The sequence below is a fragment of the Hakea prostrata genome, chromosome 1 (genome assembly GCF_041222555.1).
Source record: "Hakea prostrata isolate BN-2017 chromosome 1, UWA_Hpros_2, whole genome shotgun sequence".
Classification (NCBI taxonomy): Eukaryota; Viridiplantae; Streptophyta; class Magnoliopsida; order Proteales; family Proteaceae; genus Hakea; species Hakea prostrata.
In genome coordinates, this window is record NC_142600.1 from 4,231,674 (window position 1) to 4,258,034 (window position 26,361).

General features: G+C 37.5%; 4 protein-coding genes and 1 pseudogene across 7 annotated transcripts; 2 read left to right on the forward strand and 3 right to left on the reverse strand.

Annotated features, from left to right (window-relative positions):
• Positions 1–1,074: 1,074 nt before the first annotated feature.
• Positions 1,075–8,262, forward strand: LOC149026797 (uncharacterized). The gene is made up of 6 exons (XM_089156323.1): positions 1,075–1,398; positions 4,730–4,823; positions 5,001–5,177; positions 5,263–5,361; positions 6,389–6,631; positions 7,273–8,262. The coding sequence occupies exons 2-6, from the start codon at positions 4,749–4,751 to the stop codon at positions 7,678–7,680; spliced, it is 1,002 nt and encodes a 333-aa protein (XP_089012449.1). The 5' UTR covers positions 1,075–1,398; positions 4,730–4,748; the 3' UTR covers positions 7,681–8,262.
• Positions 8,263–8,472: 210 nt separating this feature from the next.
• On the reverse strand, positions 8,473–11,447 carry LOC149026798 (type I inositol polyphosphate 5-phosphatase 5-like). The gene is made up of 10 exons (XM_089145826.1): positions 11,322–11,447; positions 11,115–11,223; positions 10,951–11,028; positions 10,625–10,703; positions 10,414–10,518; positions 9,632–10,163; positions 9,339–9,526; positions 9,148–9,256; positions 8,807–8,955; positions 8,473–8,692 (listed from the first exon to the last, which is right to left on the reverse strand). The coding sequence occupies exons 1-10, from the start codon at positions 11,445–11,447 to the stop codon at positions 8,473–8,475; spliced, it is 1,695 nt and encodes a 564-aa protein (XP_089001952.1).
• Positions 11,448–12,501: 1,054 nt separating this feature from the next.
• Positions 12,502–18,454, reverse strand: LOC149026799 (2,3-bisphosphoglycerate-dependent phosphoglycerate mutase 1-like). 4 transcript variants are annotated; one of them, XM_089156347.1, is made up of 9 exons: positions 17,930–18,454; positions 16,707–17,016; positions 16,299–16,522; positions 15,214–15,332; positions 14,955–15,111; positions 14,706–14,807; positions 14,393–14,512; positions 13,464–13,524; positions 12,502–13,342 (listed from the first exon to the last, which is right to left on the reverse strand). In XM_089156347.1, the coding sequence occupies exons 2-8, from the start codon at positions 16,975–16,977 to the stop codon at positions 13,480–13,482; spliced, it is 1,038 nt and encodes a 345-aa protein (XP_089012473.1). In that variant the 5' UTR covers positions 16,978–17,016; positions 17,930–18,454; the 3' UTR covers positions 12,502–13,342; positions 13,464–13,479. The 4 variants fall into 4 exon arrangements, with proteins under 4 accessions (XP_089012473.1, XP_089012467.1, XP_089012479.1 ...); XM_089156341.1 differs by having other exon boundaries at positions 16,707–17,020; XM_089156353.1 differs by having other exon boundaries at positions 12,505–13,259; positions 16,707–16,978; positions 17,930–18,450.
• Positions 18,455–21,577: 3,123 nt separating this feature from the next.
• On the reverse strand, positions 21,578–22,904 carry LOC149026800 (protein DOWNSTREAM OF FLC-like). The gene is made up of 2 exons (XM_089156364.1): positions 22,565–22,904; positions 21,578–22,311 (listed from the first exon to the last, which is right to left on the reverse strand). Exons 1-2 carry the CDS (start codon positions 22,722–22,724, stop codon positions 21,989–21,991), a joined length of 483 nt encoding a protein of 160 aa, XP_089012490.1. The 5' UTR covers positions 22,725–22,904; the 3' UTR covers positions 21,578–21,988.
• Positions 22,905–24,287: 1,383 nt separating this feature from the next.
• Positions 24,288–25,812, forward strand: LOC149026801 (7-deoxyloganetin glucosyltransferase pseudogene; annotated as a pseudogene).
• Positions 25,813–26,361: the final 549 nt, after the last annotated feature.

Below are 26,361 nucleotides of genomic sequence, written 5' to 3' on the forward strand. Positions count from 1 at the left end.
AATTAATTAATAAATTTTTTTGAAAGACTTTCGTAATTAATTAATTATCCATTATTTTTAATTTTTTTGTTTGGACTATTTTCAAACTCTGTACATTCAATGATTTGAAAATTTAACATAGAAAATTTCTTGATCTTTAGGGGTTAATATATGAAATACATGAATCTGCTTGTTTTTGAAAAATTAAGGAATAATTATGTCTGAAATGGAGTACTTATTTTAGATCCTCATATCTGTCTCACCTAAACTACTACTTGAATTGAAAGGTATTTTTTTTTGGTAAACACTTGAATTGAAAGGTTAAGACTTACGATATTGATTAGTTCCTCAAGAATTATCACAATGTCATGAATACGTTTTGTATCATCATCCACTAAATATTTTATACATTGAAAGAAATTTGTCATGCAGTTAGTTGATTCTATAGAATGGATACTTATTGCAACTACCATATTTATGGGACAAAACCTATCAACATTTTGTTTATTTTTATAATCAGTAGTTGGTATTACATTATCATGTTTACCTCATGTTATTAAATTAATACATTATATATAATAACTTCATGAAAAATAGTATTCTATTGAAAAAGAATATTAATGTAGAGAACTTTTACTGGTAATCAGAATCAATCAGAAAATAAGGTGGATCTTGTCACAGCATATGTGATTTTTTGAGATATTATCCGTCTAACAGTGAAAAAATTCCTCTTAATTCATTATCACATATTAAGATATACTAATAATTCCACTTGAAATATAATAAATTTCAAAACATTCTATCATCAATCGTGTGCTGCAACGTAATTGAGATTAAAATAAAATTGAAGACTATTGAGTTTTTTTTTTACTTAAAATTAAGCTCTTAAGCTCAATCTAGTACAGTATTGTGAAAATCCGATTTTTTTTCTTATTACGAAAAAAGACAAGAGACACCAGAGACAATCAGCTCAAAGAATATACTTTAGATATGGAATATTCGCGTATCTCAATCCTTTTTTTGGTAAGATCGTAGCTTATTCCTGTTTTAATCAATTTGAAATGTTAATCCTGTTTTAATTTACTGTGGGTTTATTTCCAGTTGGAAAATTAAGCACTCCCTTTATCAAATTATAACTGACACTATCAACCGTTTCAGAGTTGAAATTTTCGACTTCAGACTTTTGGAGATAATGGTTTTTAAAGTTAAAATGCTTTGAACTGACGCCTTCTTCTCTTCATTTTCTTGAGTTTTCGGCTCTCAGTCTTCGATTTCCTTCAAAAACCAGCAGCAGAACTTCCTTTTTCTTCGACCCATTCAATGATTGATCAGACTCGGCTGTTCCTCAGTAGACAAGATTGAAACGGGCTTTTCTCTATTGGCAGGAAAGGAGTGAAGCTTTAGATAATCTGACACCAGGTAAGTTAGTTCATATTATTAGAATTTTTGTTATCTGGGTTTGGTTCTTGTGGCGTTATTCATCTATTCTGGGTGTTTAATTTGCACTTCTTTACTTGTTTTGTCTCCTCCAAAACCCTTCATCTGGTTTCTCATACAATAAAATTTTGGTTTACAGTGAATCACATGAACTGCTACTTCTCAATAATTTCCCATTTACTACAGCTAATTCTGATCTGATTTTGTTGGCATGAACATCATCTCACCCATCTAATTTTAAAGAAAGCGCTTGCTGGCAATCCCACAGAATTTTTTTTCTGTTAATATGAAATTATCAGAATAAGAAGTAGAAAGCCAGAGTTCAGACATCAAATCATTTGGTCAACGATAGAAGATGCCTTGAGGATCTATTTTCTTTTGCTCTACTGCTTTATCGGTTTATTAGTAAATCATAAATATGATCGTGATGCGTTTGCTGCAACAGCATATTTAAGACACTGCTAATGTTAGGTCAGTTGGAATGAACAATTCTAGTAACATGAGAAACTTGAGAAGACGGAAGGCAATAAGAACAGAACCTAGTAATATACGAGAACATAAGTCACAACACCATGAGGTCCAAATAGATAGACCTGAGGGAAAGATTTAAAGTGGAGATTTTCTGTTCATAGAGAAGATAAAAAGAGTAGCTCTGTATACATATCTCCTCTGAGCGACCCAATCCTTCTCAGAATAGGAACCTTCTTTGTGTTTCTGTGATAACTTATACCTAATTGAAAAGCAATTCAGACAAGAAACTCTAGAATCCGAGGTTACATCCAAGCTTTTGTGTCCTGTAAACTTTACATTACAGTAACTCTGAGAACCACAATAGCCATAGTCCTAATGTTCTTTTCCAATCATGTACAAATGAAACTGTGAACCTGAAAGTCAGCTTAACTCTTGATCCATTTATCAAATGAAAACCTATTTTAGACCATTCTTAAATTTCTTCATCTATTTACTATGAATTTTTTTACATATGTCCAAAACGGCCGTTGTTTTACTTATTCCATGTCTGTTTTGACCTAAACAACACTCCACAAGGAATAGATAGCTTTCTGTTAAATGTTTTTCTGGGGTGCCTGGAGAAAACCTTCTATTATATGGATCATTTTCCACTTTTTGGCTACTAAAAAGTTATTCATACATTGAGAACATAATATGATAAATTACATTTATGCATGTAGTATTGGAGTTCTAACCATGAAATGCAGGGAATGGGGTGAAAGCATCATGGCTAATAAGTCCTGGCCTCATCACATTATATACTGAATAGTTTCTACTTCTCATTGATAATTTCAGCAGCAACCAATATCTCTACAATGTGGCAATTTGGAAGATGCCCAAATTTTTACAGATGGTAGACTACAATGTTCTTTGTCAAGTTTCAGCCCAAATGGTCATCACCTTGTAGAAAAATTAAATATTTTAAGTTCTAGGGAGTGTGTAGGATGCATGGGCATGGGTGGCCTAAAATACAGGCATAAATGCCAATACATGCAAACATATTTGGTTAGATTAGGCTCTGGACTTTGATGAAGCTAATCCAACCATTGGCTAGACTTGGCCCTGTCTAGCCAATGGTTAATTCCCACATCGTCATGCCATGTGCCTCTAGTCAGAATTATCTCACTTATGGTTAGAAAGCTTTATTCTGCCTGTGGTGTCGTGGTGTTTAGGGTTAATGTGACTATGCCTTGGCCCTCTTCGGTTAGATGTGAAGTGAAACAAAAACATAATAAAATGAAAAGTTTTGTAACAATTACTTGGAAAATTTGAGCAACAGACTCAAAGGAGAAAATCTAAGATAATTGCACGGCTTCCTATTTTGTATTCATTTTAAGTGTAGAAGTACTATAGCTTATACAATGGTTCATCCTCTGCCTTTTTCTAATTTTGACAATGTTCATACCTCAAGAAATGTTAATTCCAGATTGGGCCTGGAAACTGAGGATTTTGAAGGCATGAATTCTATCTATAAAGAATTCTAGCTTTATATAAGTGCCACATGTTGGAATTAATGTTGGTCCTGGCCAGAAAATTGCTTTTAGGTTTAACATTAACTATGATACAGATGTACTCTGGTGATTTGTGTAGTCTATACTGGGAGCTCAAGAAATTGTCAATTTCAAGAAATCAGAGCCAAAGAACAACGTAACAGAGATGAAGGAGAGAAGATGAAGAAAAGAACAGATAGAGGGAGAGTAGCGTGGAACGCAGCTCTCCCCTCACGTGGCTGCTTTATTAGTAAATAAAGGAAATCTGGATCTAGGAGATTTCCCAAGTCTGCTAACACTCAATATATCAAAAAAAGAAATTAATCTCCCTAAGTATTGCTTGATACTCAAGCTATAAGGGAAAGGAAACAAAAATTGGAAAGAATCGAAAGGACATGTGGGTCATAGCCCGTGTGCACGTCTGAGGTTATGTACCCTCACTTAATGGAAATTATTCTTTCTTTTTTCTTCAATTGGCATCTCTTTTGATCTCTTTTATATATATTATGGTCTGATAATTTCTAGCTTTATTGGTAGTACTAAAATTACCTAATGGAGCCAAGCTCATCTAAGATGGGGAAAGGTCAATGGGAATCAAAGACATTGGTCTGAACTTAAGGGATATGTTGTCAGACCTCCAAAATGCTCAACTTAAAGTGGGTTGTGCTATGCATTTGGCCTTCACTAGCGCTAATGCTCAATCACATTTCAACAGAGGCCTAAAGTTGTACAGGGAGAGTTCCATAGGCATGGGGTTGCCTAGCAAAAAGCATCCATCTTTCTGGTACCGAAAAGGAAAAAATGAAACAGACTTACTACTACTAGAAACTAGGAAAATGGTATTTAATAGATCTCAAAAAGGTATTTTCCCCTTTTTTCTGCCTTTCATACTATAGATGAATGTGGAGGCTCTCTGAATGTTTTGCCTGAATTCCTCGGTGAATAGGCTGAAATATTGTTTTCTTGAAGCTGAATGTATATGGAAACAAAAGAACTGTGACCAAGCTGAACAGAGTTTTTATCTCAAAGTTGATGGTTAGTAATTTACATGAAATTTCCCCCAATCTTTCCTGCATTAATTCTGTGGAATTTTCCCGGTTTGTCATTAGTGACCAGCATATCCTATGGAGTTCTCTTATTGAACTTCTGCCTGTAGGTTGTCTCTGATTTCATTGTATCTTGCTACTGTTTGTGTTTGGTAATTTTTATCTTGCTATTGAAGAGCATAAGAGACTAAGAACAGAAATTCCCTGTTGCCATTTTTTTTGGTGACCAAAGTTATTGATAACAATCTTTCAATTATTTGTGTATAGGAACCCCTCTTTGAAGATTATGAGCACTATTTTGAATGAAACCACTTCAAATGGAAATGAAAATTTGTTAGCATCTGACGAGAAGCAAGAAAAGGTATACCTGATTGATTGTTTTTCCTAGTTAAATCATTCCAAATTTGATTAGTTGGTATGCATTTATTTCTCTGGAAACTGAACCATGTCTTAGCTCACACTTTTGGAGAGATTCAGTTAATATATAGTGAAAATTTGTGGAAATATTTTGTTGCTTACAGTTGGTTTTTGGTTTCAGATTAATGAGGTGAGAAGGTTGTTAGGGCCACTGCCAGATAAGCTCTCCATATTCTGTTCTGATGCATCGATTTCAAGATATTTGAGGGCGCGGAACTGGAACATTAAAAAAGCCACTAAAATGCTTAAGGAAACATTGAAATGGAGGTCTCAGTACAAACCTGAAGAAATTCGCTGGGTACATTACCTTTTTAGCTGACAAGACATTTTATGTGATTATTTGATCCTATGGCATTATTGCCCCTAATTTTCCTGTAATGCAGGAAGAGGTTGCTCATGAAGCTGAGACAGGGAAAATATACAGATTGAACCATGTTGACAAGCATGGGAGAAGTGTTCTTGTCATGCGACCTAGTTGTCAGGTTTGATATGACCATTCTATGTGTGTTTAACTGCATCGAAAGTTTGGAAAATCAAAAATATACGTACGTCAATCTTGCTTTCTCTTCACTGGTTTTGCACTTTAAACTTAGGTTCACTAGAGAATTTCAATATTTGAGTGGGCAGAATATCAAAGGTGGTCCCATCAATTAATTGGCTGGGATTGATATTGCTACTGCTTCAAAGTCTTAAGTAACAAGTTTCTAAGTGCCTTTATATGGAGAATTTTGTTGGCATCTTTCATAAATTAATACTGTAACACATCATTTCTAAGGGAAAACTTTAATCTCCCTGTAGCATACCTGTATTTACCACTATTGCCCTGAAGTGTGTGCTCAATTATGCCCAATTTTCTGACCTTATGTACCACTTGCTTCTCTGCTTTATCCTGAATTCCACCTTTGCCTTTCATATCATATATAAATTTTTTAAACAATTTAAAATGCACTATATCTAGTAGGGTGTTGTATGATGTATTGTGGTCTATTTTATTTATTCATTTTATATTTGTACATTTCTCTAAAGCTACCTTTATAATATTAGTAATTTCTCCGTTTTTTCAACTAGACCTGCATATTTTCTGAATGAATATTAAAATTGCTAATAAGCTAACAAAACTATGTTTTGCCAAAAACATGAACTGAGATGTGTGTCCAGATGATTAGAACCATCAGCTAGTATTGGTCATACTTCGATCTAATTCATTCTGGCACTTTCTGGTTTGCTCAGGTCAGGGAAGCGCAAGTAAAACATATTCCTGTGGTATAATGTTCCACAAACTGGTCCAAGACAAACAAGTGCTTGAGTTCTATTAGGGGTATAATTAGAATCTTAAGTTCTAGAAGTGGAGAAACTATTGTAATGTATAGCAGTTTGGGTACAATTATGCACTAGTACTTGACAGGAGTATCAGAGAGATATTGAAAATTATGTATTTATCACTGAACCCTATTTCATGAGTCAGTATTTTGCCTTGATTTTTCTTTCCTGCTTCATGTTGAACTGCAGAACACAAAGTCAACCAAAGGACAAATAAAGTACTTGGTATATTGCATGGAGAATGCGATTTTAAATCTCTCACCTGAACAGGAGCAGATGGTCTGGCTCATTGATTTTCATGGCTTCAATCTGTCAAATATTTCTGTGAAGGTTACCAAGGAAACAGCCCATGTTTTACAAGAACATTACCCAGAAAGGCTAGGTCTGGCAATCCTTTACAATCCACCAAAGATCTTTGAATCCTTTTGGATGGTAAATCTTTCTCTTTTTATTTTCAATATTAAATCTCTCATTCATAATTTATAAAGAAATTAGGCTCAGCCTGCAGTTCTCAGGGACCAGCCCAGTCCTGGTGGACGGTAAATCTTTCATTTCTGTTAATATTAAATTATCCATCATGAATGGGAAAATCTAAGGCCTACTATGCTTAGGCCTGTCAGGTGTATAAATCCCAATCCTAGCTCCCCATTGTTTGAAGACTGTTGGACGTTTGGGATTCTTCTGAAACCATGTGCATCTCTTTGCAGTATGTGAACAGATCAAATTTATGATCTGATGATAGTGATTGCATGGATGCTGCTTGCAGAGAATCTGGACTCGCAAGATATCTCCTAAAAAAAATATTATACCATTCATTTGTTTAATTTTTTTTTGCATATTTTAAAGAAAAATTTGCAGATACGGTTGAGTTACGTGATCAGCTAGTCATCCTCTACTAATGGTGGAAAAACTCAGTGGTTTCATCCAAGTTTCGTTGTGAATACATGTTTGGGATGCATGCTGTTGAGAGATTTCTTGTGCTCAATAGAGATTGAATTTATTCATATTAACAGTGTGCTTAAAGCTCCTCTGTCGTGGCTATCCTCAAGGCATAATGAACTGTATTGTTGCAGGTAGTGAAACCCTTTCTAGATCCCAGGACTGCAAGGAAAGTAAATTTTGTTTACTCAGATGACCTCAACACCAAGAAGATTATGGAGGACCTCTTTGACATGGACAAGTTAGAGGTGGCATTTGGAGGGCATAGTCAGACGAGCTTTAACACTGCAGACTATGCTGAAAGGATGAAAGAAGATGACAAGAGAATGCCCAGATTTTGGACCACAGAGAATTCTCTGGCAAACCTGCAGCCAGCACGGGCAAACGCCCCTCCTTTTGATCAAGCTGATGCAGAATCAGGTTCTGATGACTCCAGAGAGAACCATTCATTCTCTCAAGGGGTTGATTTAGAAGAATCTACCAATAGTTCAGTACTAGCCATTGGTAATAGCAGTGATGCTAAAGATATAAATTCTGGTTAAAGTGAACGGAAGAATTTGCTTTGCCCTTAATTTAGATTACAACTGTAGAAATCAACCTGGTACCTCTCTCTCTCTCCCTGGCCACTCTCCCGCCTGCCCCTTCCGCCCACCCTTTCTCATTTTCATTCCTGTTAATTGCACCTCTGTGTAAATGCTAGTGAGCTCTGAAATACATACTCTTTTGATTGGGAGGAATCTGTAAGCATTTCAGTTTTCAATAATTCATTCTTTGTTCTTTAGTGTTGCATCTCGTTTTGTACCGATACTTTCACTATGTTAATGATCAAGAGCCTTTCAGGCTATTGCAAATATTCACAATCTCTGCTTTATACTCATCACTTCATTCTCCAAACACATTGTCTCCCCTTTGAAAGATTTTATTATAGAACTGTTTACGTTCATTTCTACCCCACCTTGTGTTAGCTATTTCAGTGTAGAACAAAAGAAGAAGAAGAAGAAGAAGAAGAAAAAAGGAACATAATCTTATCCAAATTTATAAAATAACCAAAAATCAACTGTTCTTTCTATCTTTTCTGCTTTCTGGTACTGTTTCTGATACAGAAAAATCACACTCTTCTTTTGACACGATCATTTCTTTTATCATATTAGTTATCAACAGCTGCCCATGGATTTTGAACTTAAATGTACGCGGTCGGCACGGGTAGCTCCTTTCCCACGTCAAAATTTTGGGCCTCTTAGACCAAATGGACATCAAGTTAGTAGGCATGAACCAGCAAATTAATTGAGTAAATACGTATGATTAGAGAATTTACGTGTTAATAAGAATTATGTTCAAAACTCATAGAAGCTATGTCTTTGAGGCATGCACTCCGCATACTGCATTTTTGTTCCAAGAGTGTAGATTCCCTTCAACCTTACCCTGCTACTGTCCCTGGACTTTGCTTGTGCTATAAAGGATGAGCAAACAGGTCTATGATCTGAGAATCTCGACTCTCCTCGTACATATGATAATTGTTTCACACCTTTACCATACCATAATATTCGATCACACCTGGCCGGAAATTAAAATCTTCGTATTAATCTATCTATTTCATGCTGGTCAGGACATGAAAATAAGTGTGTGTGTGTGTGTGTGTGTGTGAGAGAGAGAGAGAGAGGGAGAGACCATGCAGGTGTTCTGCGTTTCTTCTTGGATTTGATGGTCTCTCCAGCGTAAGAGTCAGAATTGTGAGAGTATTTGTAGGTGGGAGCAAACATAATCCTCCCTTCTTTAAACCCAGTGAATACTCTTCCGGCTTCCCTCTCTATATTCAGCTGTACTCAAATATTGAAATCAATCAGATAAAGTTTTGGTGATTAAGAAAAGGGTTTGTCTTAATGATGCCTGTAAAGCTTGAAATCTTCTTTTAAATGAGGACTTTTACCCAGGTATATGTTGGGCTTAAGCAAACAAAAGGAGAGAACTCTAACGTTTTGTAGTAGAAATATGCTGAAGAGAATGCAAACCTGATCTTTTTCAAGAAGAGATTTCCAGTCATTTTCCTCCAACAAGGCCCTTGTTTCTTCATAGCTCAGAGCCATCCGGTAATTTAAATCCCCCAGCCAAATCACTCGCCTATATATGGATTAACCACTAATCAAAGTTAGCCGATTTTTTAATTATATAAAAAAATATTAAATTAAATTTATGGACATACTCATGTTCTAATATATTCTCTGGGATCCTTCCATTCTTGCAGGTCTTTGGGAACTGAGTACTCTTAAGGATCTCAGCCACATCTGCATTCCTTTTGAGCTCGTTTCCCTCCTTCTCCCCTGAAGCCAAGTGACTGCATACAAAGCAGAAGCTTGTTTCGTGTAATGTCATGCTAATTGCTATGCATCCCTGCAATATTCCATTGACACTTTTCTTATAAAAATTTAAAATTTCTTACCAATTTCCCAGTTTAAGCCCAAAACCCAACATATATAACAGAGAAGATAAACTTACTTTGTTACCAAGGCAGCCCATGATTCCTCTCCCAACGCAGGTCAGTCTAAGGTGGCCGATATATTGCACTAGCTCCTCCTTTGCCCACACGGTGAGAAAGATGCCCACCATTTGTTTGCTGGCTATAAGGCGGTAGCTTTCATGGGTAGAGGATGAAGGTCCATCTGTGGCTGAAAACAGATCTTCGTTTAAATTCTTATGGAGGTTTTGGAGAGATGTAGTTTCACTATCCTGAAATGGGTTAGTGCAGTTACAGCTCTTCAGGTAAGTACCATCACCCCTCAATCTCCTTCTTAGAACTTTGTACGAAATTTTCTGGGAGAAGAAGCTTCCTTGAGATTTCAAGTCCTTGGTATTTCCATTGTTGTTATAAAACGAGGAACGTCTGCTTGAATCATCAGAACAGAAGCTCGATTCTTCTAGTGGTCTGCAGTTAAGGGCCTCATTTATAAGTGCTAACCATCTTGCTGCGGGCTCATTGTCTTCACTCACTAGAACATTTCCTGCATTTAGAGGAACGATTTCCTGAAACCTGTAAGAGATCAAAAAGAAAAAAGGAGAAATACTGCATTATTTTGATGCACTTGGCTACTTCAGATTTGATTCATGCAAAAAACGAAAATTATCAAAGTTCACAGTGAAAAAAAAGGAAGAACATACTCGGGCCATATATTAACGTTGGACTTGTATCATTCTAAATTTCAGTTGAAAGTGAAGGTGGTCCTTTCATTTCTGTTGATCATTTTAAAGGAAAGAGAAGGGAAGAAAACAATTTAACATACCCCAAGACATAAATGTCTGCAGGCTCCTCCATCTGCAAGAAATCTTCGAGGTTGAGACCAGTGTGAGGGCTTCTACCTCCCACATTCCAAGTTCCAACAAATACCCTGAAACATAAAAGCAGAGGGTATTTAATTGTGAGATTCAGGCTAATATAAAGCATGGGGATCTCATCTTAGGAGAAGAAAAAAAAGGAAAGAAAGAACTTATTACCTGTAGTCTTGAACTCCTGGATATCTGCCATCGAATTTAGAGAGACTGAAGCTTTCAGTGCGTATTGGTCCTTCCCTTTCTGAATGTAAAGAAGAATTTAAAACAATCAGATTTTCAATGTACCGATATTGCTGCTTCTTACATTGATAGGGTTAATCAAAGATACTAAAGATTATGAACCTCTTTTCTTTGCCTTCGTGGATTCAACTTTGGATGACCACCAAACAAAGAACAATAATAAGATTCTTAAAAGATTAAGACCCAATAATCATTTCAATTGAAAAAGAAAAATGCATGTCAAACTCGAACTAATGATCTCCCACAACCTGAGAAGCTTTTTGCCATGTAAGGAGAAGCCTCCATGAAAGCTGCTTTCCTCCGTGAAATGATCCTCTTTTCAAGATCTGTAAACACGACCAAATAAAAACCAAAATGGAACACATATACAATCTGAACAATCAATAACTAGGGAATGCAATGAAAATACTACCAAGAACAACTTCATGTTTCCCAAATATATCTTCATCGGATCCTTTTCTCCATTTGGAACCAAAAATCTTTGGAATGATGGACGACTTTGATCCAGAATGAAATTTTAACTGAGAAAGAAGAGATAAAGAATTAGAAACTGGTTTGTTAGGCTTATTAGTGAAGGAAACAAAAGAGAGGCAGTCGGGTAAGAGAAAATGGTGGCCACCTTTTTTTTCTTATCGTTCTTATCCTTCTCATCTCTGATCTTGACAGAATTATCAATTGTGTTTATGCTTACATCAGTCATTTCAACGTGGGAAACCAATTTTGATCTCTCAGAAATGGAAGACATTCATCACATTCTTCCCTTACAAAAAGTGACGATGGAGACCTCCGCGCTTGCTCTTCAGATTCCTGCTATGTTCTCTTCTCTCTTGGGCTCTCTCTCTCTCTCTCCAACTCAGAGGGACCTAATGATGAGAAGAGAATCCTTCAACCACGTAACAAACACAATCTTCTTCGTGCGGATTAAGGGAATGCCCAGTTACGCTTATCCTTCCTGTACTGCCCTCAACCGCGTAATTTCAAGTTTTAGTTCCTCTGCAATTACGTGCAGGTACACATACATTTGACACGCAACCACCAATTCCATTCTCCATTTTTTTCTTTTTGGCTAAATCCGTTATCGATTTTACAAGAAGAGGAGGATAGCCATAAGCCATGTAACCATATATGGTAACATAAAAACAGGTGTTTGCCTCTTATATGTACATACACCTACAAAATCATTAAAGGTGAAGGAACTTTCCAAAATTACAACCTAAATCATTATGCTTAATTTTGTCATTCATAACATTTTCATATATGATAGTATGAAAGGGATCCACGTCCTCTAAAATTTACATTCCCTGCATCCTATATGAAGATGGGCATGAACCCAAATGCAATTTCTTCAGAAACAAGGAAGAAAAAAAAATTGAAATTGTAGTAGGGAATTTTATTTTATGAATTTAATTTTCATTGATTTAGGTGATTTATGATGACGTTGTTGCCATTAGGGAGAGGTCATGGGTTTGAGCCTTGCGGACGACAAAGCTCCCTCTAATGATGTAATCGAGGTGTGCACAAGCTGGCCTGGCCGAATGAACCTCAGACCAAAAAAAAAAAAAAAAGAAGAAGACAATTTGTAGGGAAAAAGACGTGATTTATCTAAGAAGTTGTTCACATATTGGTGAGTTGCAATTTGTAGGGTGTACATCTAAACGAAGGAAAGACTCAAATATGGAATCCATTTCTTGTACTGGTTGAATATCAAGAGAGAGAACACATTCCTTGATTGGAAAATGCTGCAAACTCACGATCCATTTTTTTTCCCTAGTTGCTTGTGTGGTTTTTTTATTAAGTGGCTTTGAATTTTTCACTCTCAATATTATTAGAATTTAGGAAATTTCAAATTCAGAAGTCGGAACCAGGATTGTAAATAGTTTTAGGGTAAGAACGATGGATTCATGTCATGGACATTTTCTCAAATGGTTGAAAAGACAAGAATGGTAGGGAATCCACGTTAATTATGATCTTTCAGTTTTGGTAATAGAGAGAAAAATCTATGCATTTCATCATTGTTTTGGAATATACAGCCATTGATTAGTAGTAGCCGAAGCATGACAACAATGTTCCTAACCATTGTCCTTTCTACTTTCTGAATCCTGCAATCTTCATATCGTGACATATGACATTTAAGAAATCCAATGCTTATAATCTTCCTTGTCCTCGTAATTACAGAGGTTGAAATTCTAAAAAACTATGTACTTTTATCACCTGTGCAGCATCAAACAAAATTTTTCAGGGTCTACTACCAAAGGAGATATAGAAGAGATGGGTTACAATAATGTTTTTGTGTAGTAGATCATGGATTCATTCAGCAAGATGTGGCAGCAAAAGAACAGAAGGAAAAAAATAATCAAAATTACCATTCATCCATATAAAAAAGTTACAGATCCTATAACATAATTATAATTTACAAGATCCTCGCAAAAAATCAAACATCCATTGATATGTACTATGGAAAATAATACAAGGGCCATCAATTTAGTTTACTCCTTTCAAAATAAAACTAGAGCATCCATCTTTTCTCCTTCTGTGGTAGAAGCATTAAACCCATTGGCTGCGAAGAAGTCATTTTCACATGAGCCTCATAAGCTGACATGACGCCAACAGAAGCAAATATTGAACAAGAAGGAAAAGAACCTAAAGCCAAACACACCCACACAAGCAAATTACTTAATGGAGATATAGGACCCTGAAGAAACAGAAAAACTCTTTTGAGGTATTTGTATTAAAAGACTAGCAAAAATTACATGGAACTTACCTGCTCTGTAGATACACTAGTGCAACATTTCATCTAACTTCTGCCGGTAAAGTGCTAAACTCTGCATTTAGAATGAAGTAGAAACATATTCGTCAGTCGAACGACTGGGGATCAATCGATAACACTACATATTGAAGTTACACTATTTCAACATAGATTCATGTTTTATGCTACCAGATCAAGGGGACTGACTTGACAATGTAGTCTTTAAACTAAATCTAAATGATTTAGCTGAAATAAATATGATCAGTTTGATTCCAGGTCAGTTGCATCAACTGGAGGCCCACATTTTGTCGCTGCCACATGAATCACAATGGCATGAAGAAAATTAAAGAATCTTCTTTTCATCAACAAAAACTGCCTTGGAAAAAGATGATCTTATTACTGTTTGGTTTAGAAATATTGATTAGAATCTTTACCAAGTTCGAAAAGCCTCAGGTTGATTAGGAAACTAATTAGAAAGTTTCCCAGAGCCAAAGTTAGTGTAAATTTTCAAGTTAATTTTCTGCTTTATATATTTTGACAGGAGAAGCATATAATTAAATAGTACTAGGGTTATATCAGAAGAGTTTCTATTACTGAATTCTGTGTTCCCTACGTTGCTGTTGAAGCCAACTAAAGTACTTCAAACACAGATTGAAGCCCAAGACCACAAGCCACAAACTATCCATGTCTATCTAATGCAAGGCCCTTCATTGCAAAGGCAGACTAAATTAATGAGAGAAAAGCTATCAGTCCAAACCTGTTCGCAATTGAAAGACACTTCCACCTGTCAGACAACTCAGTTGTTCTAGCATTCTTACTCTTTCTTATACTCAAGTTTATTTCTCATGTTTTCATAAACTGGACCATAGGGAGGTTCGGTAATATAGTTATATAGGTGAGTGAGTTCTTGAGCTTGTTATCATGAAAAGGATAGAGTTGCATACCCTAGTATAAGCATAAACACCAGCCTCTGAAGGTCCTACTGGACTGCCCCTCCTGATAAATTTCCCTTCTTTAAATATGTAGAGCATTGGAAGCCCAGTTGATAATTCTAAGCTAATAACCTGTCCAAGAGAATAGAATGGTTATGTTATAAAACAATGCAAAAAATCATAGGAGTTTAAGTCAACTGAAATGGATTCAGGTACATGAATTCTTTTCCGCCATTAAAGTCTGTTGCAAGACATGGATTTTGTCAACATAAAGCACCCGTGCATACACACACACATACAATAAAATGAACTAAAATTTTCTCACCTCCTGAGAAGTTAATTTGTCAAGATACATGATAATGGACCTTAAAGAATTTCCATGAGCAGCAATCATCACATTCTTCCCAGACACAAGTTGGGGTTCAATCTGCAATGTATTCCCCCAGTCAAAATTCATTATCCTAAAGTAGTTTTGGACAATAGTATATTAACAATCCAGCATTAAGAAGACTTTAAAATTGACCCATGTATAATAATGAACCAGACACTTGGATAGAAGAAAATAACCACATACTTGCTCTTTGAAATATGCAACAGCTCTTTGAGCACACATTTCCAAACTCTCGCCATTGGGGGGAGGAATATCATAGCTTCGACGCCACTCATGCACTTGCTCCTTTCCATATCTATCTGCTGTTTCCTGCTTATTAAGACCTTGCAACTCCCCATACCTGTTGAAAAAGAGTGAATTGCAAAGCGTTTCACCAGAGAAACATTAGTTGTGAATAGAGACAGAGAGGGATAACAAACAAACCAATTAGAAAAAAGATTACATTCTTTCATTCAATTGCCAAGCTGCCATTACTGGAATAGTTTGTTTCCTAGTTTCTTCACTGAAAATCTCACTCCATGCTTTTGCCTGTTCACTCTCATTGTGTACAATGATCGGCACCTGCAATAAGTGAATTAAAAAAATACCATCTATGTATTATAACTTTCCTTGAACATTAGAATCATAAGGCACAAATTTCAAATACGATACTTCAGTGGTTCTGCATTCCACACAGCTAACCTATTCTGCATGCTCAATGCAACTGCAGTATGATTGACACCCTCACTTAGCAGTACAATTCAAGATATTCATAGTTCAATAACAAAAAAAACTGAAACCAATACCAGGGTTTCTGATAAATGCCCCAACTTTGGTGAATTGATAGAAAGGACTGAAAGGCCAATAGATTCTCAGTTACTTAGAGAAGATAGCAATTTTCTAACTTGTACAAGTTAAAAAATGGGAGGAATATGTCTTTCCCCCATCAATGTCACCCGTTAATCCAATGGATTTCCTCTACCTCCCCTATATAAAGCACGCTGGAATATTGTCATCTGTAGACACCAAAATAGCAACCCCAAAAAAATCCAGAAATAGGGACGAAGCCATATAACATGTCATGACAGGGGGAAGAAAAGGTTTTCAAAAAGTTGAACGTCATTTAATGCAGTTCTTATGTGAAATGATAGGTCCTGGTCAGGTTGTTTTGAAAAGCTAGGAGAAGTGAACGGGAAACACAGCTCAAGTGAGAATGCCTGATTTATGTAATAGAAGTACACATCAGTCTTCTCGTCTCTAGGCCAGCAGTAAGACAAGGTTCAATTAAGAGAAGTCAAGTGAGGTTTCATTCAAACACAAAAAAGGGTGAACCAGGTGCCAAGGGCTTCCGGACAAGCAGAGTCGAGGGGTCAATTTTTCTGAAAGGCTGTTTCAAAGCCTTGGCCTCAGGGCTACAACTGTGGTCCACCAACCGTTGCACCAAGGCCCTCCCCTAGGTGTCATTCAAACATACTGTTCAAAATAGCACATTCCTTCCCTAGCTAGAGATATGTTAATTGAATACAGTAAAAATTCAAGCAAAGATACCTTCTTGCGACGGTGCTGGGTCATGGCAAGCATAGCAGTCATCTGGGCACGGATCAGTGCAGATGTGTAGATCATGTCGACAGGTATGTTGCTGATTCTCTTACCAGCTTCAAGTGCCTCTTCTACACCCCTTTTTGTCAAGGGTACGTCAACACAACCGGTAAACAGGTTTTTCTCATTCCACAAAGACTCACCATGCCGAATCAATATCAAAGCAACTTCATCTGAAACATTGAGAGGCAGATAATTAGGAAACACCATGAAAATAGCGCTCTAACAAGAGTTCAACCATGCATGAGCACAAGAGTGCAACCATGCATGAGTACAAGAAATTTTGACTTCAATTACAGCTAAACTGTCAATGACCATGAACAAAATCAGGAAAAGGAAGTAGAGAAATGAACTTACTAGATTTCTTTCGGGAGTCATTTGGTTTGCTATTTGTGGGGGATGCAACTGGATCGGCCACAGAATTTTGAGAAGTTGAGGCTTGAATTACACTCGATTTCCGCCAACTGATACTACAGCTTCCTTTTCTCAGTAATCCTATATTAAAGAACTGACCATTTGATACCAATTTCAGAGAGAAACTGCCAAAAGCCTTTTGAGATCCAGAACCATTGCAGCATCTGGAAGTCTGAATTGACCCAACTGTGTGGTGAAATGAAGCAGCAGCCATTCTGAAAAACCAGAAAACAGAGAACAGAAATTGAACCTCCTGTCTTCATTGCACCACAGATATTAAAAAGAAGGCACAATTTAAACTAAATTTAGGCAGAGAACACTATTAGCAAACAAGTAGCACTGGAATAAAATCATCTAACAGTCAAGAAAATCAATTGAATGGGATGAATACATACCCTACTCCGAAAATAATAGACAAGAAAAAAAAAAATCATGGAGTTAAGGTTTAAAAGATCAAACAGAATTAAAATACAAAATGGGGAGCAACATAGAAAACGGTATAAACTATGACAAGTCAACAAGCTCATATCTTAGCAATTCATATAATATAGATTCATCCATCAAATTCAAACTCATCAGAGATCAGGTATGGCTAGTAACTGGAACGATAGAAACACATGATATCAACACATCCACACATGACAATAGTCACTCAATTGAGAGGAGCATGGAAAGAAAGGGGGAAAGGCTTTATTTTTCTCCTCCAGTCGACTACCATCAAACTTGAAGATTTCAAAGCCCGAACTAATAAGAACAGAATTTACTTCCAGTCTCCCTCCCCCTGATCATATGCCATCCCATCTTGAAAACAAGCCAAAAACCCAAAACCCAAAACCCAAATGGGGTTTTCTTCTATTGCAATAAAACCCACATAGCGTACGATTACAGAGTCAACTGTGCATCACAAATACAGCCAATGAGAACAATTGCCCAGAATGTCAAAATTTGAGAGATGAGGGAACATAAAAGGAGATTCAAGAGAAGAAAAACCCAGTATGGAGAAAAAAATTTATACGAAATGGCATTGCAAATGAACCAATTCCTCCGTAACAAACGTAGAAGAAAGGAAATGGGCAGGAGTACAGTTATACAAACAGAATCAGCTTTTTCTTTTTTTTTTCCTTGGGTAAACAAACAGAACTAGCATATACGAAAAAAAGCCTCACCTTGGGTAATCCAACAAAAACGCCCGATGGGTAGGTGTGAAATTAGCAAAGATTCAAGGAGAAACGTATATGAAGAAGCGGAAGATGGGAATCACACAAAAACATGTTGAATTAATAAGAGGGAAACCATGTAAGGAGGACGATAACTCCAAGGAGCTTATAGATTCAGCAAAGGCCGCAATAGCCGGTAGGTATATTAAATTCAATATTCAATACACAACGACTCGATGGGGACCCTCTTCTCCTCTTCGCCTCTTCGTCAAATACGGCAAAATGACAAATGGGAAAAGTAAAACTGCTTCTGTATATATCGCTCTCTAACTGAGACCTGGGTAGGTGAACCATGAAGCTCACACGATCGATCATTGGAAATTTGGTGGTGGAAGCTCGGAGCGCAGAGCCTTGCCAAACTCCAGACCTTCACGTGTTCGACAACACCCACCTGTCCAATCATTTCTGAGTTGAGAGGATCCGATACTAACCCACCGAAAAAGCATCGGAATATGCATCTAAATATCCCTACTCCAGATCCAGTTGGTTGGTTTTTTTTCTTTTTCTTCTGTGAGATAAAGAGGTGATGACTGATGCATAGTGGCGCCTTCTGTTATTTCTCATAGGGAATTTTGAGTAATTTATTATTTTTTTGGTTTGCCTACCCCGGCTTATAGACCGGTGGTTCAACCTACATTTCACACCTGACTGTGGTGGGTGAGTCTCCCAGCGAGAATTTTTTGCATCAACAAGAATTAATACTTGCCAACATGTATCCAATGGTTAGAGACTTAGAGGCACTCCCTACATTTGAGTGCATGTTGGATGGACTAAGCAATGGTGAGAACTTATTTCCTATCATTTGACGTATAAAATCAAAAAATATATAGATGAAAATAACGTTTGAATGATTTTAAATTCAATCATTCACTTTACTGAAATAGAAACCTTTTGGGGGCTGGCTATAGGAGCTGAAAGGCTTAGGAGGGCTCTTCTTGCTCTAGATCTATAGATTCATCTTCATTTTAATAAAATGTTATTTCATACGTGATAAAAAAAAAAAATCAAAACCCTGTTGCCTAGCTATTGTAAAATCTAAACAACGAATCTAGGGTTTAGACATTATTACAAGTTCATATTGTCACGGAGAACTCAGAAAATCTAAGAACATAGTAATGATAAATCCAAAGGTCATATAAGACCCAACATGTGCTTTTTTATTTTTTTTCTTCCAGGATAGAAAAGATGCATGAGCTGCTAAGGAGTGTGAGTATGTCAGACTTATACCAGCTGAAAGGGGGAAAAACTGTGACAAAGTGTATATTTAGCATAATTTAATCCCCTTTCTCTCATTAACTTCTATTTTTATTTATTTACTTACTCTCTTTTTATTTTATTTTTTTTAACTTAAAAACTAGTTCTGCACGTGTTGCACGTGTGTGATATAACAATTTGAGTATAAAAAAAATGATCTGTCTGATCATATGATCATGATTGAACAATTATTGTAAGTTATAATCAGATATGAAACCCCTAGTTAATTTTTATTTATTTATTTGGTTAAACTCACTTTTTATTCTTTTGGTAAAATGATACTAAATCTACTAAGTCTGTGCATTTGTGTTCCAATCAATGCCTACCTACTACTACTACGTGTTGTTTTGTGTTGGATCACGTGTGTGGTTGGTTAATAAGCAGTTAAGCAAACTACACTACGCATTGCACCAACCCCTTTCCTTGTTTCCTACCATCAACAACCTCCCCACCTACCAACCCACATTTTTTTCAACTACACTTTTGGGAATTATTTGAAGACACTTCTTGAGATTTATTCGATTTTTACAGATCTCGTCTCGATTTCGCCTATCCTTCACGCTCATATGTGTATGTAGTTTCATCGTCTTCTTTGATGTCGATGATTCATTCCTTAGATTGGAATATCTCTCCAATATTGATGTTGAGATTATAGGCGGGTAGTTATAAACTATCTGATGCGTCCAAATTTTGCTCAGCCCTTAAATCACTTGAGAATAACCTGCAAAACAATCGTCAAATGTGGCCCGACTGTGGGGGTCGGGAGTCCTTCTCCGATGGCTAAGTCAGTTAATGAATCAATCACAAAGGCTCTGACTAGTTGCAGAGCTAAAGTATGAATACGATAACTGGGAATACGCTTCAGATCCCTTCTTCATTCGTAGGTTCTGTCTTATATAGAGTTTACCTCTTAATCTTGTTCGTTGAACTCGTACGTGCCTGCTTCTGGTGATCGTCAGATCTTGACGGTTAGACCTATTAGTGGAGGTAATGGACAACTTCCCTTACTTGCACGATCTTGACACTAGGGCGTGGTAGTTATCAAAGTTGCCACAATCGTCCGCTCCGTGATTATTGATAACCATTTCTTTGACGGGTTGAATAACCCGAGAATCTCGGACTCGTGTTTTCCTACTGATCGTGTAAGGTTTCTTCCTTAACACGCCATCTTCAAACCCGGTTCGCTCGAACCTAAATCGGTCGGTTCGCTCCCGACCGGGGTTGAGGGTTGAACCAAGGACGGACCCAGTTCAACGATATTTTTTCCCGTATCACTATCAAACCACTCGAGCAACACAATATCACGGGATGTGTATGTTAAGCATATTAAAGAAGAGACTTTAATCAATATAATAATCCAATAAGGAACTCTTCACAGAATTTAGCTTGATGTTGCGAAGTGGAGACTTCGGCAATGGATCTTGGATATAATAATCCATTTAAAAACCCTGTGTTGGAACAATGTGGAATTCCTAATTTTTTTCCAAAGTCTCTAAACCATATTGTCACTCGAAGGCATCGGAGAGTAATATTCTCAGGAACCTTTTCCTTTTGGTTCGAATTCTTCATGACTTCCACTAAGTCATCAACCATGAGGAATCGATTTTGTAGTCCATTCATGAACTGTGGGAAAAAATTCAACTTGTGAATTTTCTCCAACTTTCAAGTTGATGGGGACCCGGTTCAAGGCTTGTAGCCGTTCTTTTCTCCCAAGCCCCCATCATCTCTATGTTGCGTATTCAATTTTGGAACAACAGTCAAAAGCATATTCAACTTTTTACCCAAAAAAAACAAAAACACATTCAACTCAAACGCATTTCCAAAAGGAAAACAATGAAAATTCTTGTTTTTTTTGGACGAATCCGAAATCTCTTAACCGATAGGCAACTCATAGGGGATGAGAATATTACATATGTCATCAAGAGTCGAACCCATAATCTCTTCATCAAGAAGTATGAGTCTTTGCTATTCAGCAAAGCCCGGCAGCTATTAAAGTATTCCTTAATTTAAAATCAAGTTTTTCATCTCAGCGAGAGACATATGCAAGCAGAGGTGTTTTTAGCACAGATTTCAATTATCCACTAAGTTTTTTAATGGCCATCGTCTTAAATATGCGGGCTTTGTTAGTCTAAAAACAGGCCCAAAGTGAATAAGGCCTAATGAGCTACTAATTTAGTGGGCCTCACTTAAAGTTCAGGAGGCCCAAACTGAAACATGATCTAATCGGGCAGTTCCTTCCGGTAACACCTCATAATCCCATACCCATGCCTGGTGGGTCCATGCTTGTGGCCCACCCAACAAGGACCGCAAGGCAAGAGATTCAAATAAAAGTAGCAAGAAATTAATGATGACCCAGGTGCTCATCAGATCTATAAAAAACTACAACGTGAATCGATCAATTTGGGTCTTTGCATTCCTCATCACATTGATAGAACAACAGAAATAGCGGAAAGGTGGTTCTCAAATTTCAAACAAGTTTATCACGCTACTTATTGCCGTCAATTGCGATTTGCGATTTGCCATTAACCATCAGTAGTGTCGTTGTTCATATCATAAGAAAGCCACAGTTAAGTAGTTTACCACAAAAAAGAAAAAGAAAAAAAAACAAAAACAAAAAAAGAAGCCACAGTGAAGTAGTTTGTAAGAAGCCACAACAAACTGGGTGACAGAAACTAAAGAGAGAGAGCAACAGCATCAGCAACAGCAACAGCAACAGAAAATTTTTAATTGGGTGGCAAGGAAAGGTAAAGTAACCTATTCGGACGCCTGGTATAGCTGGAGGAGTTGGGTGCAGCCAGAGAGAGGGGTATCCTTCACGAATCCCATGGCATTAGCGTGACGGATGTTAGAGATGACGCCATTGTTGTTGGTAAGGATGACAGCAGCCCCGTCACGCCCAGGGCTCTTGGCCTTGCAGTCGCTCTGTGGGCTGCTGATGATCACTGACTCGCACATCTCATCCTCGCGGTCCTCTGGAACTGTGATCTTGTATGTCCCAGTTGAATCTGTCACGCCGTCGACGCTGTAGACCACCTGGAGCGAGTTTCTGTCCTTGCACTGAACCCTAACCTTTGCACCTGCCAATAATTAATGTTCACAAAAAACAAATTACTTAACCAAGCAACCCAACCTATCCAAGAAGTAAAACCCTCTAAACAATAAAAAAAAGGAAACGAGCCCAGATCTATGAATGAAAATGGTAACTCGATAACTCTCAGATCTGAGCCCTAAAGACAGCTAACAAAATGCATTTTGGAAACCCTAACTCGACGACGGGTATTATTAGTAGAGGAAAAGACAGAGAGAGTGAGAGAGTTAGTTACCACTTACCAGGGATGTAAGTGGTAACTGGGGTTTCAAAACCACAGCGGCAGGTATCACAATAGACTTTGCCCAGAACGATGAAGGGTTTTCTGACAGCGTGGGAGGCGCTCACAATGGCTGGAAGGACACATAGAGCAAACCACATTAGCATCAACATCCTTGCCATGGCTGCTGCAGTCTTCCGAGTTGTGATTTGTCACAGCGTCTGAGGGACGAGATGTTAGAGGAGAAGATTTGCTTCTTCTAGATGACAGAGAAAAATGAAATAAAGCAAAATCCTGAGTGATGATTCACTCTTAACTTTCAAGTGGATTGGGTCGGGTTGAGTTGGTTGGGCTGGGCTGGGTTACAAACTTAAAAGTTACAATGTTTATAGTAAGGCGTGCAGTGCCCCAGGCTGTCACTTTCGTCGGTGGCCAGATCTAAAGACAATCGTATCCGGCTGCGGCGGAGTCTCGTCGCTCCTTTCTTTAATTTAATTAAATAATTGGGGATTTGAGAATTGAGATGTGAGACTACTTAGAATTTAGAATGCCAGTAATCGGTTGACGGTCATTAATTGCACACCCAGCTTTCTCATGTGATTATCCCGTTACAATGCCTACGACTGAGGACAAACTTAACCGGCCTAAGTTCGACTACGTCACATGTGACATGTCATATGCACTCCCTAACACTGGGGACCTTCCTTGTGTTAATGTCCAGGACACCTTCAGAGAAATCGTGGGTTGTCGGCTCAAGATTTAGATCAAAATGTCGATTTCACCCGTTGAAATTAATGGTTGAAATTGAGATCTCCACCAAATTCCAATCCAATGGTCAGTTGAATAATCATGACAGTAAATGCTTAGAACTGAAGCAAAATACTTACACTAGTCCACTAGTCAAAAATTAAGTAATGCCATAAATGAGATAATTATTATAGATTTATAGTTAAGAATTTCTTCTTCTTTTTTTTTGTTTTTTTTCAACCAAAGAAGGTAAGACGGTTCTCACTTTTTTTGAGCATCTCTGGGCCTTAAACTGTTTGTGTGGAAGAATTGGACCCTTTGTGTCCAGCAACGTGAACCACTAACGAGCCCAACCAGCTGTGGGCCTACCATGTACGCTAAGACGACCAAACCTCAATAATTAAGTGAGTAATTTGGTCCCTTACCAGAAAAATTATAAATGCCACCTAAATTTTCGTTTTGTTTCTTCTGTCAAATAATCTCTGGATCACCCTCTACTTGAAAAATTTTTGTAGCATATACACAATAATTTAAAAAAAAAACGTAGTGGTGCCATGATCATCTAAGTCTTGGGAGGATAGAAACATTCAAATTTGAAAAAGCTTACATTGTGGATATTTTGCCCATAAAGTATTATTCATATCCAACTAATTATTACCAGAATTTATTTATATATTATATATATATATATATATATATATATATATATATATATATATATATATATATATATATATATATATATATATGGATGCACTAAAATCATGTGAGCCGGAAATGAAATGATTAAAACTATAATTGAGAAGGGGTGACATACATTAGGTCTCTCACCCAACCGTTGGGCCATGGATGTGCTAGAGAACTAACCAAGTAATCATTTGGAATATATAATATCAGTGAAGTGCAATAAGAGTTGAAACAACTCTTCTTGCCTACATTGCATTAGATCATTGGAGATCCGTAGAGCAAAGGGGATTGGGAGAGATAGATAGAGTTCTCTAGCAATGGAGGAAACAAAGAAGGCTCATGCAGTTTGCATCCCATTCCCAGCCCAGGGCCACATAAACCCTATGTTGAAAGTGGCAAAGCTTCTTTATTATAGAGGCTTCCACATTAGTTTTGTCCACACAGAATTCAATTACAAACGCGTACTCAAGTCTAGGGGTCCCAACTCTCTCAAGGGCTTACCAAACTTCCGATTCCACACAATCCCAGATGGTCTCCCACCTTTGGATATGGATGCCACTCAAAACATCCCTTCCCTCTGTGACTCTACTCAAAAGTCCTGCTTTGTCCCTTTTCGCAACCTGCTCTCCAAACTCAACAACACACCTGAAATTCCTCCACCGACTTGTGTAGTTTCTGATGGTATCATGACCTTCACTCTTCAAGCTGCAGAAGAAATTGGAATCCCTAAAGTGTTATTCTGGACTACAAGTGCCTGTGGCTTATTGGCCTATATGCACTTTCCACATCTCATGGAAAGAGGCCTTACACCTCTCAAAGGTAGTCTTTGTAGTTTTCTATCATGTCTATCTAGGTCCTATCAAATAATTCATTGATTGCTTTTGTAATGTAACAGATGCAAGTTGCTTGACAAATGGATACCTGGACAACCCCATTGATTGGATCCCTGGAATGAAAGAAATCCGTTTCAGAGATATTCCTAGTTTTGTTCGAACCACGGATCCAGAGGATATCATGGTCCACTTCATCAAGGGAGAAGTTGGGAGAGTTCAAAAGGCTACCGCGGTGATTTTAAACACCTTTGATGGCTTGGAGAAGGACACTTTGAATGCACTCTCTACGATGTTGTTACCTACTGTTTATGGAATTGGTCCTCTTCACTTGCTGCTCAACCAAATTCAACAAGAGGATGGCTTAGAATCAATCAAGGCCAATATGTGGAGCGAGGAATTGAAGTGTCTTGATTGGCTTGATACCAAGGAACCTAGATCTGTTGTTTACGTAAACCTCGGTAGCATCACGGTGGTGACGGCTCAACAATTGGTGGAGTTTGCATGGGGACTAGCTAATAGCGACCAGATTTTTTTGTGGATCATAAGGTCTGATCTAGTGGCAGGAGGCCCGACAATCTTGCCAAATGAGTTTTTGAATCAGACCAAAGAGAGAGGCCTTGTGGTGAGTTGGTGTCCACAAGAGGAAGTGCTAAACCACCCAGCTATAGGTGGTTTCTTGACTCATGGTGGTTGGAACTCTACACTAGAGAGCATTTGTAGTGGAGTACCAGTGTTGTGTTGGCCATTCTTCGCCGAGCAACACACGAACTGCCGATATTCATGTAATGATTGGGGGATAGGCGAGGAGATGAACAATGATGTGAAGAGGGAAGAAATTGAGATGCTTGTGCGGGAGATGTTGGTGGGAGAAAAGGGAAAAGAAAGGAGGGCAAAGGCCATGGAGTGGAAGAAGAGGGCAAAGGAGGCAGTTGCTCCTGGAGGGTCGTCACTAGTTCATTTTGACAACTTGGTAAACGAAGTGCTTTTCTCCAAGAAATGTTAACTTGGAACGAGGAGGATTTATGTAGTTTTTCCTATTTACTTCATTCATATCTTTTGTTTCGTATATAATGACCATGGACTTGTCTAAATTACGAAAGGCTAGCTTTCATGTGATCAACACCTGAAGCTTTATAAGTTATGAAATCGTGTTGTGTGGTTTTCTCTTTCTTTTATGTCCCACATCATTTAAAAGTAGCAGTTTAATGTAGTACTAAGCCTATATAATCACAAGGTCACTTTAAAGTAATCAGGGCTGAGTTGTTAGGTAGTAAAAAAGAGTTGTGATCACAAAATTGCAATTAGGTTGTGTCATAGAAATAAAGATCACCCTCCCTACATAAAATTTGGTTAGGGATGAGGCCTTGGTAGAGCTTTACTTCAGTACGAGAAAGGGAAACTGGAAAATTCCTCCCTCACTCTTTTAATAAGTCACTTTACCACTCACACAAACCTTTGAAAACTAGATGGAAGTAAATAATGGGGATAATTTAATAATCTATTTTCAAGTAATTTATAATCTATGGTTAAAATTCAAATCAAGTCATCTCTA

Excerpts from the sequence above, each read along its gene's own strand:
- LOC149026798 (XM_089145826.1), bottom strand. The coding sequence starts at position 11,447 with ATGTCTTCCATTTCTGAGAGATCAAAATTGGTTTCCCACGTTGAAATG. Across the intron at positions 10,164-10,413 it reads GCAGACATTTATGTCTTGGG|GTTTCAGGAAATCGTTCCTC; the intron begins GTATGTTAAATT and ends GATCTCTTACAG. Across the intron at positions 9,257-9,338 it reads GAGAATATATTAGAACATGA|GCGAGTGATTTGGCTGGGGG; the intron begins GTATGTCCATAA and ends ATCCATATATAG.
- LOC149026799 (XM_089156347.1), bottom strand. The coding sequence starts at position 16,977 with ATGGCTGCTGCTTCATTTCACCACACAGTTGGGTCAATTCAGACTTCC. Across the intron at positions 16,523-16,706 it reads TGACTCCCGAAAGAAATCTA|ATGAAGTTGCTTTGATATTG; the intron begins GTAAGTTCATTT and ends TCAATGTTTCAG. Across the intron at positions 14,808-14,954 it reads TTGCATATTTCAAAGAGCAA|ATTGAACCCCAACTTGTGTC; the intron begins GTATGTGGTTAT and ends AATACATTGCAG.
- LOC149026800 (XM_089156364.1), bottom strand. The coding sequence starts at position 22,724 with ATGGCAAGGATGTTGATGCTAATGTGGTTTGCTCTATGTGTCCTTCCA. Across the intron at positions 22,312-22,564 it reads AGTTACCACTTACATCCCTG|GTGCAAAGGTTAGGGTTCAG; the intron begins GTAAGTGGTAAC and ends AATTATTGGCAG.
- LOC149026797 (XM_089156323.1), top strand. The coding sequence starts at position 4,749 with ATGAGCACTATTTTGAATGAAACCACTTCAAATGGAAATGAAAATTTG. Across the intron at positions 4,824-5,000 it reads CTGACGAGAAGCAAGAAAAG|ATTAATGAGGTGAGAAGGTT; the intron begins GTATACCTGATT and ends TTTTGGTTTCAG. Across the intron at positions 5,362-6,388 it reads TCATGCGACCTAGTTGTCAG|AACACAAAGTCAACCAAAGG; the intron begins GTTTGATATGAC and ends GTTGAACTGCAG.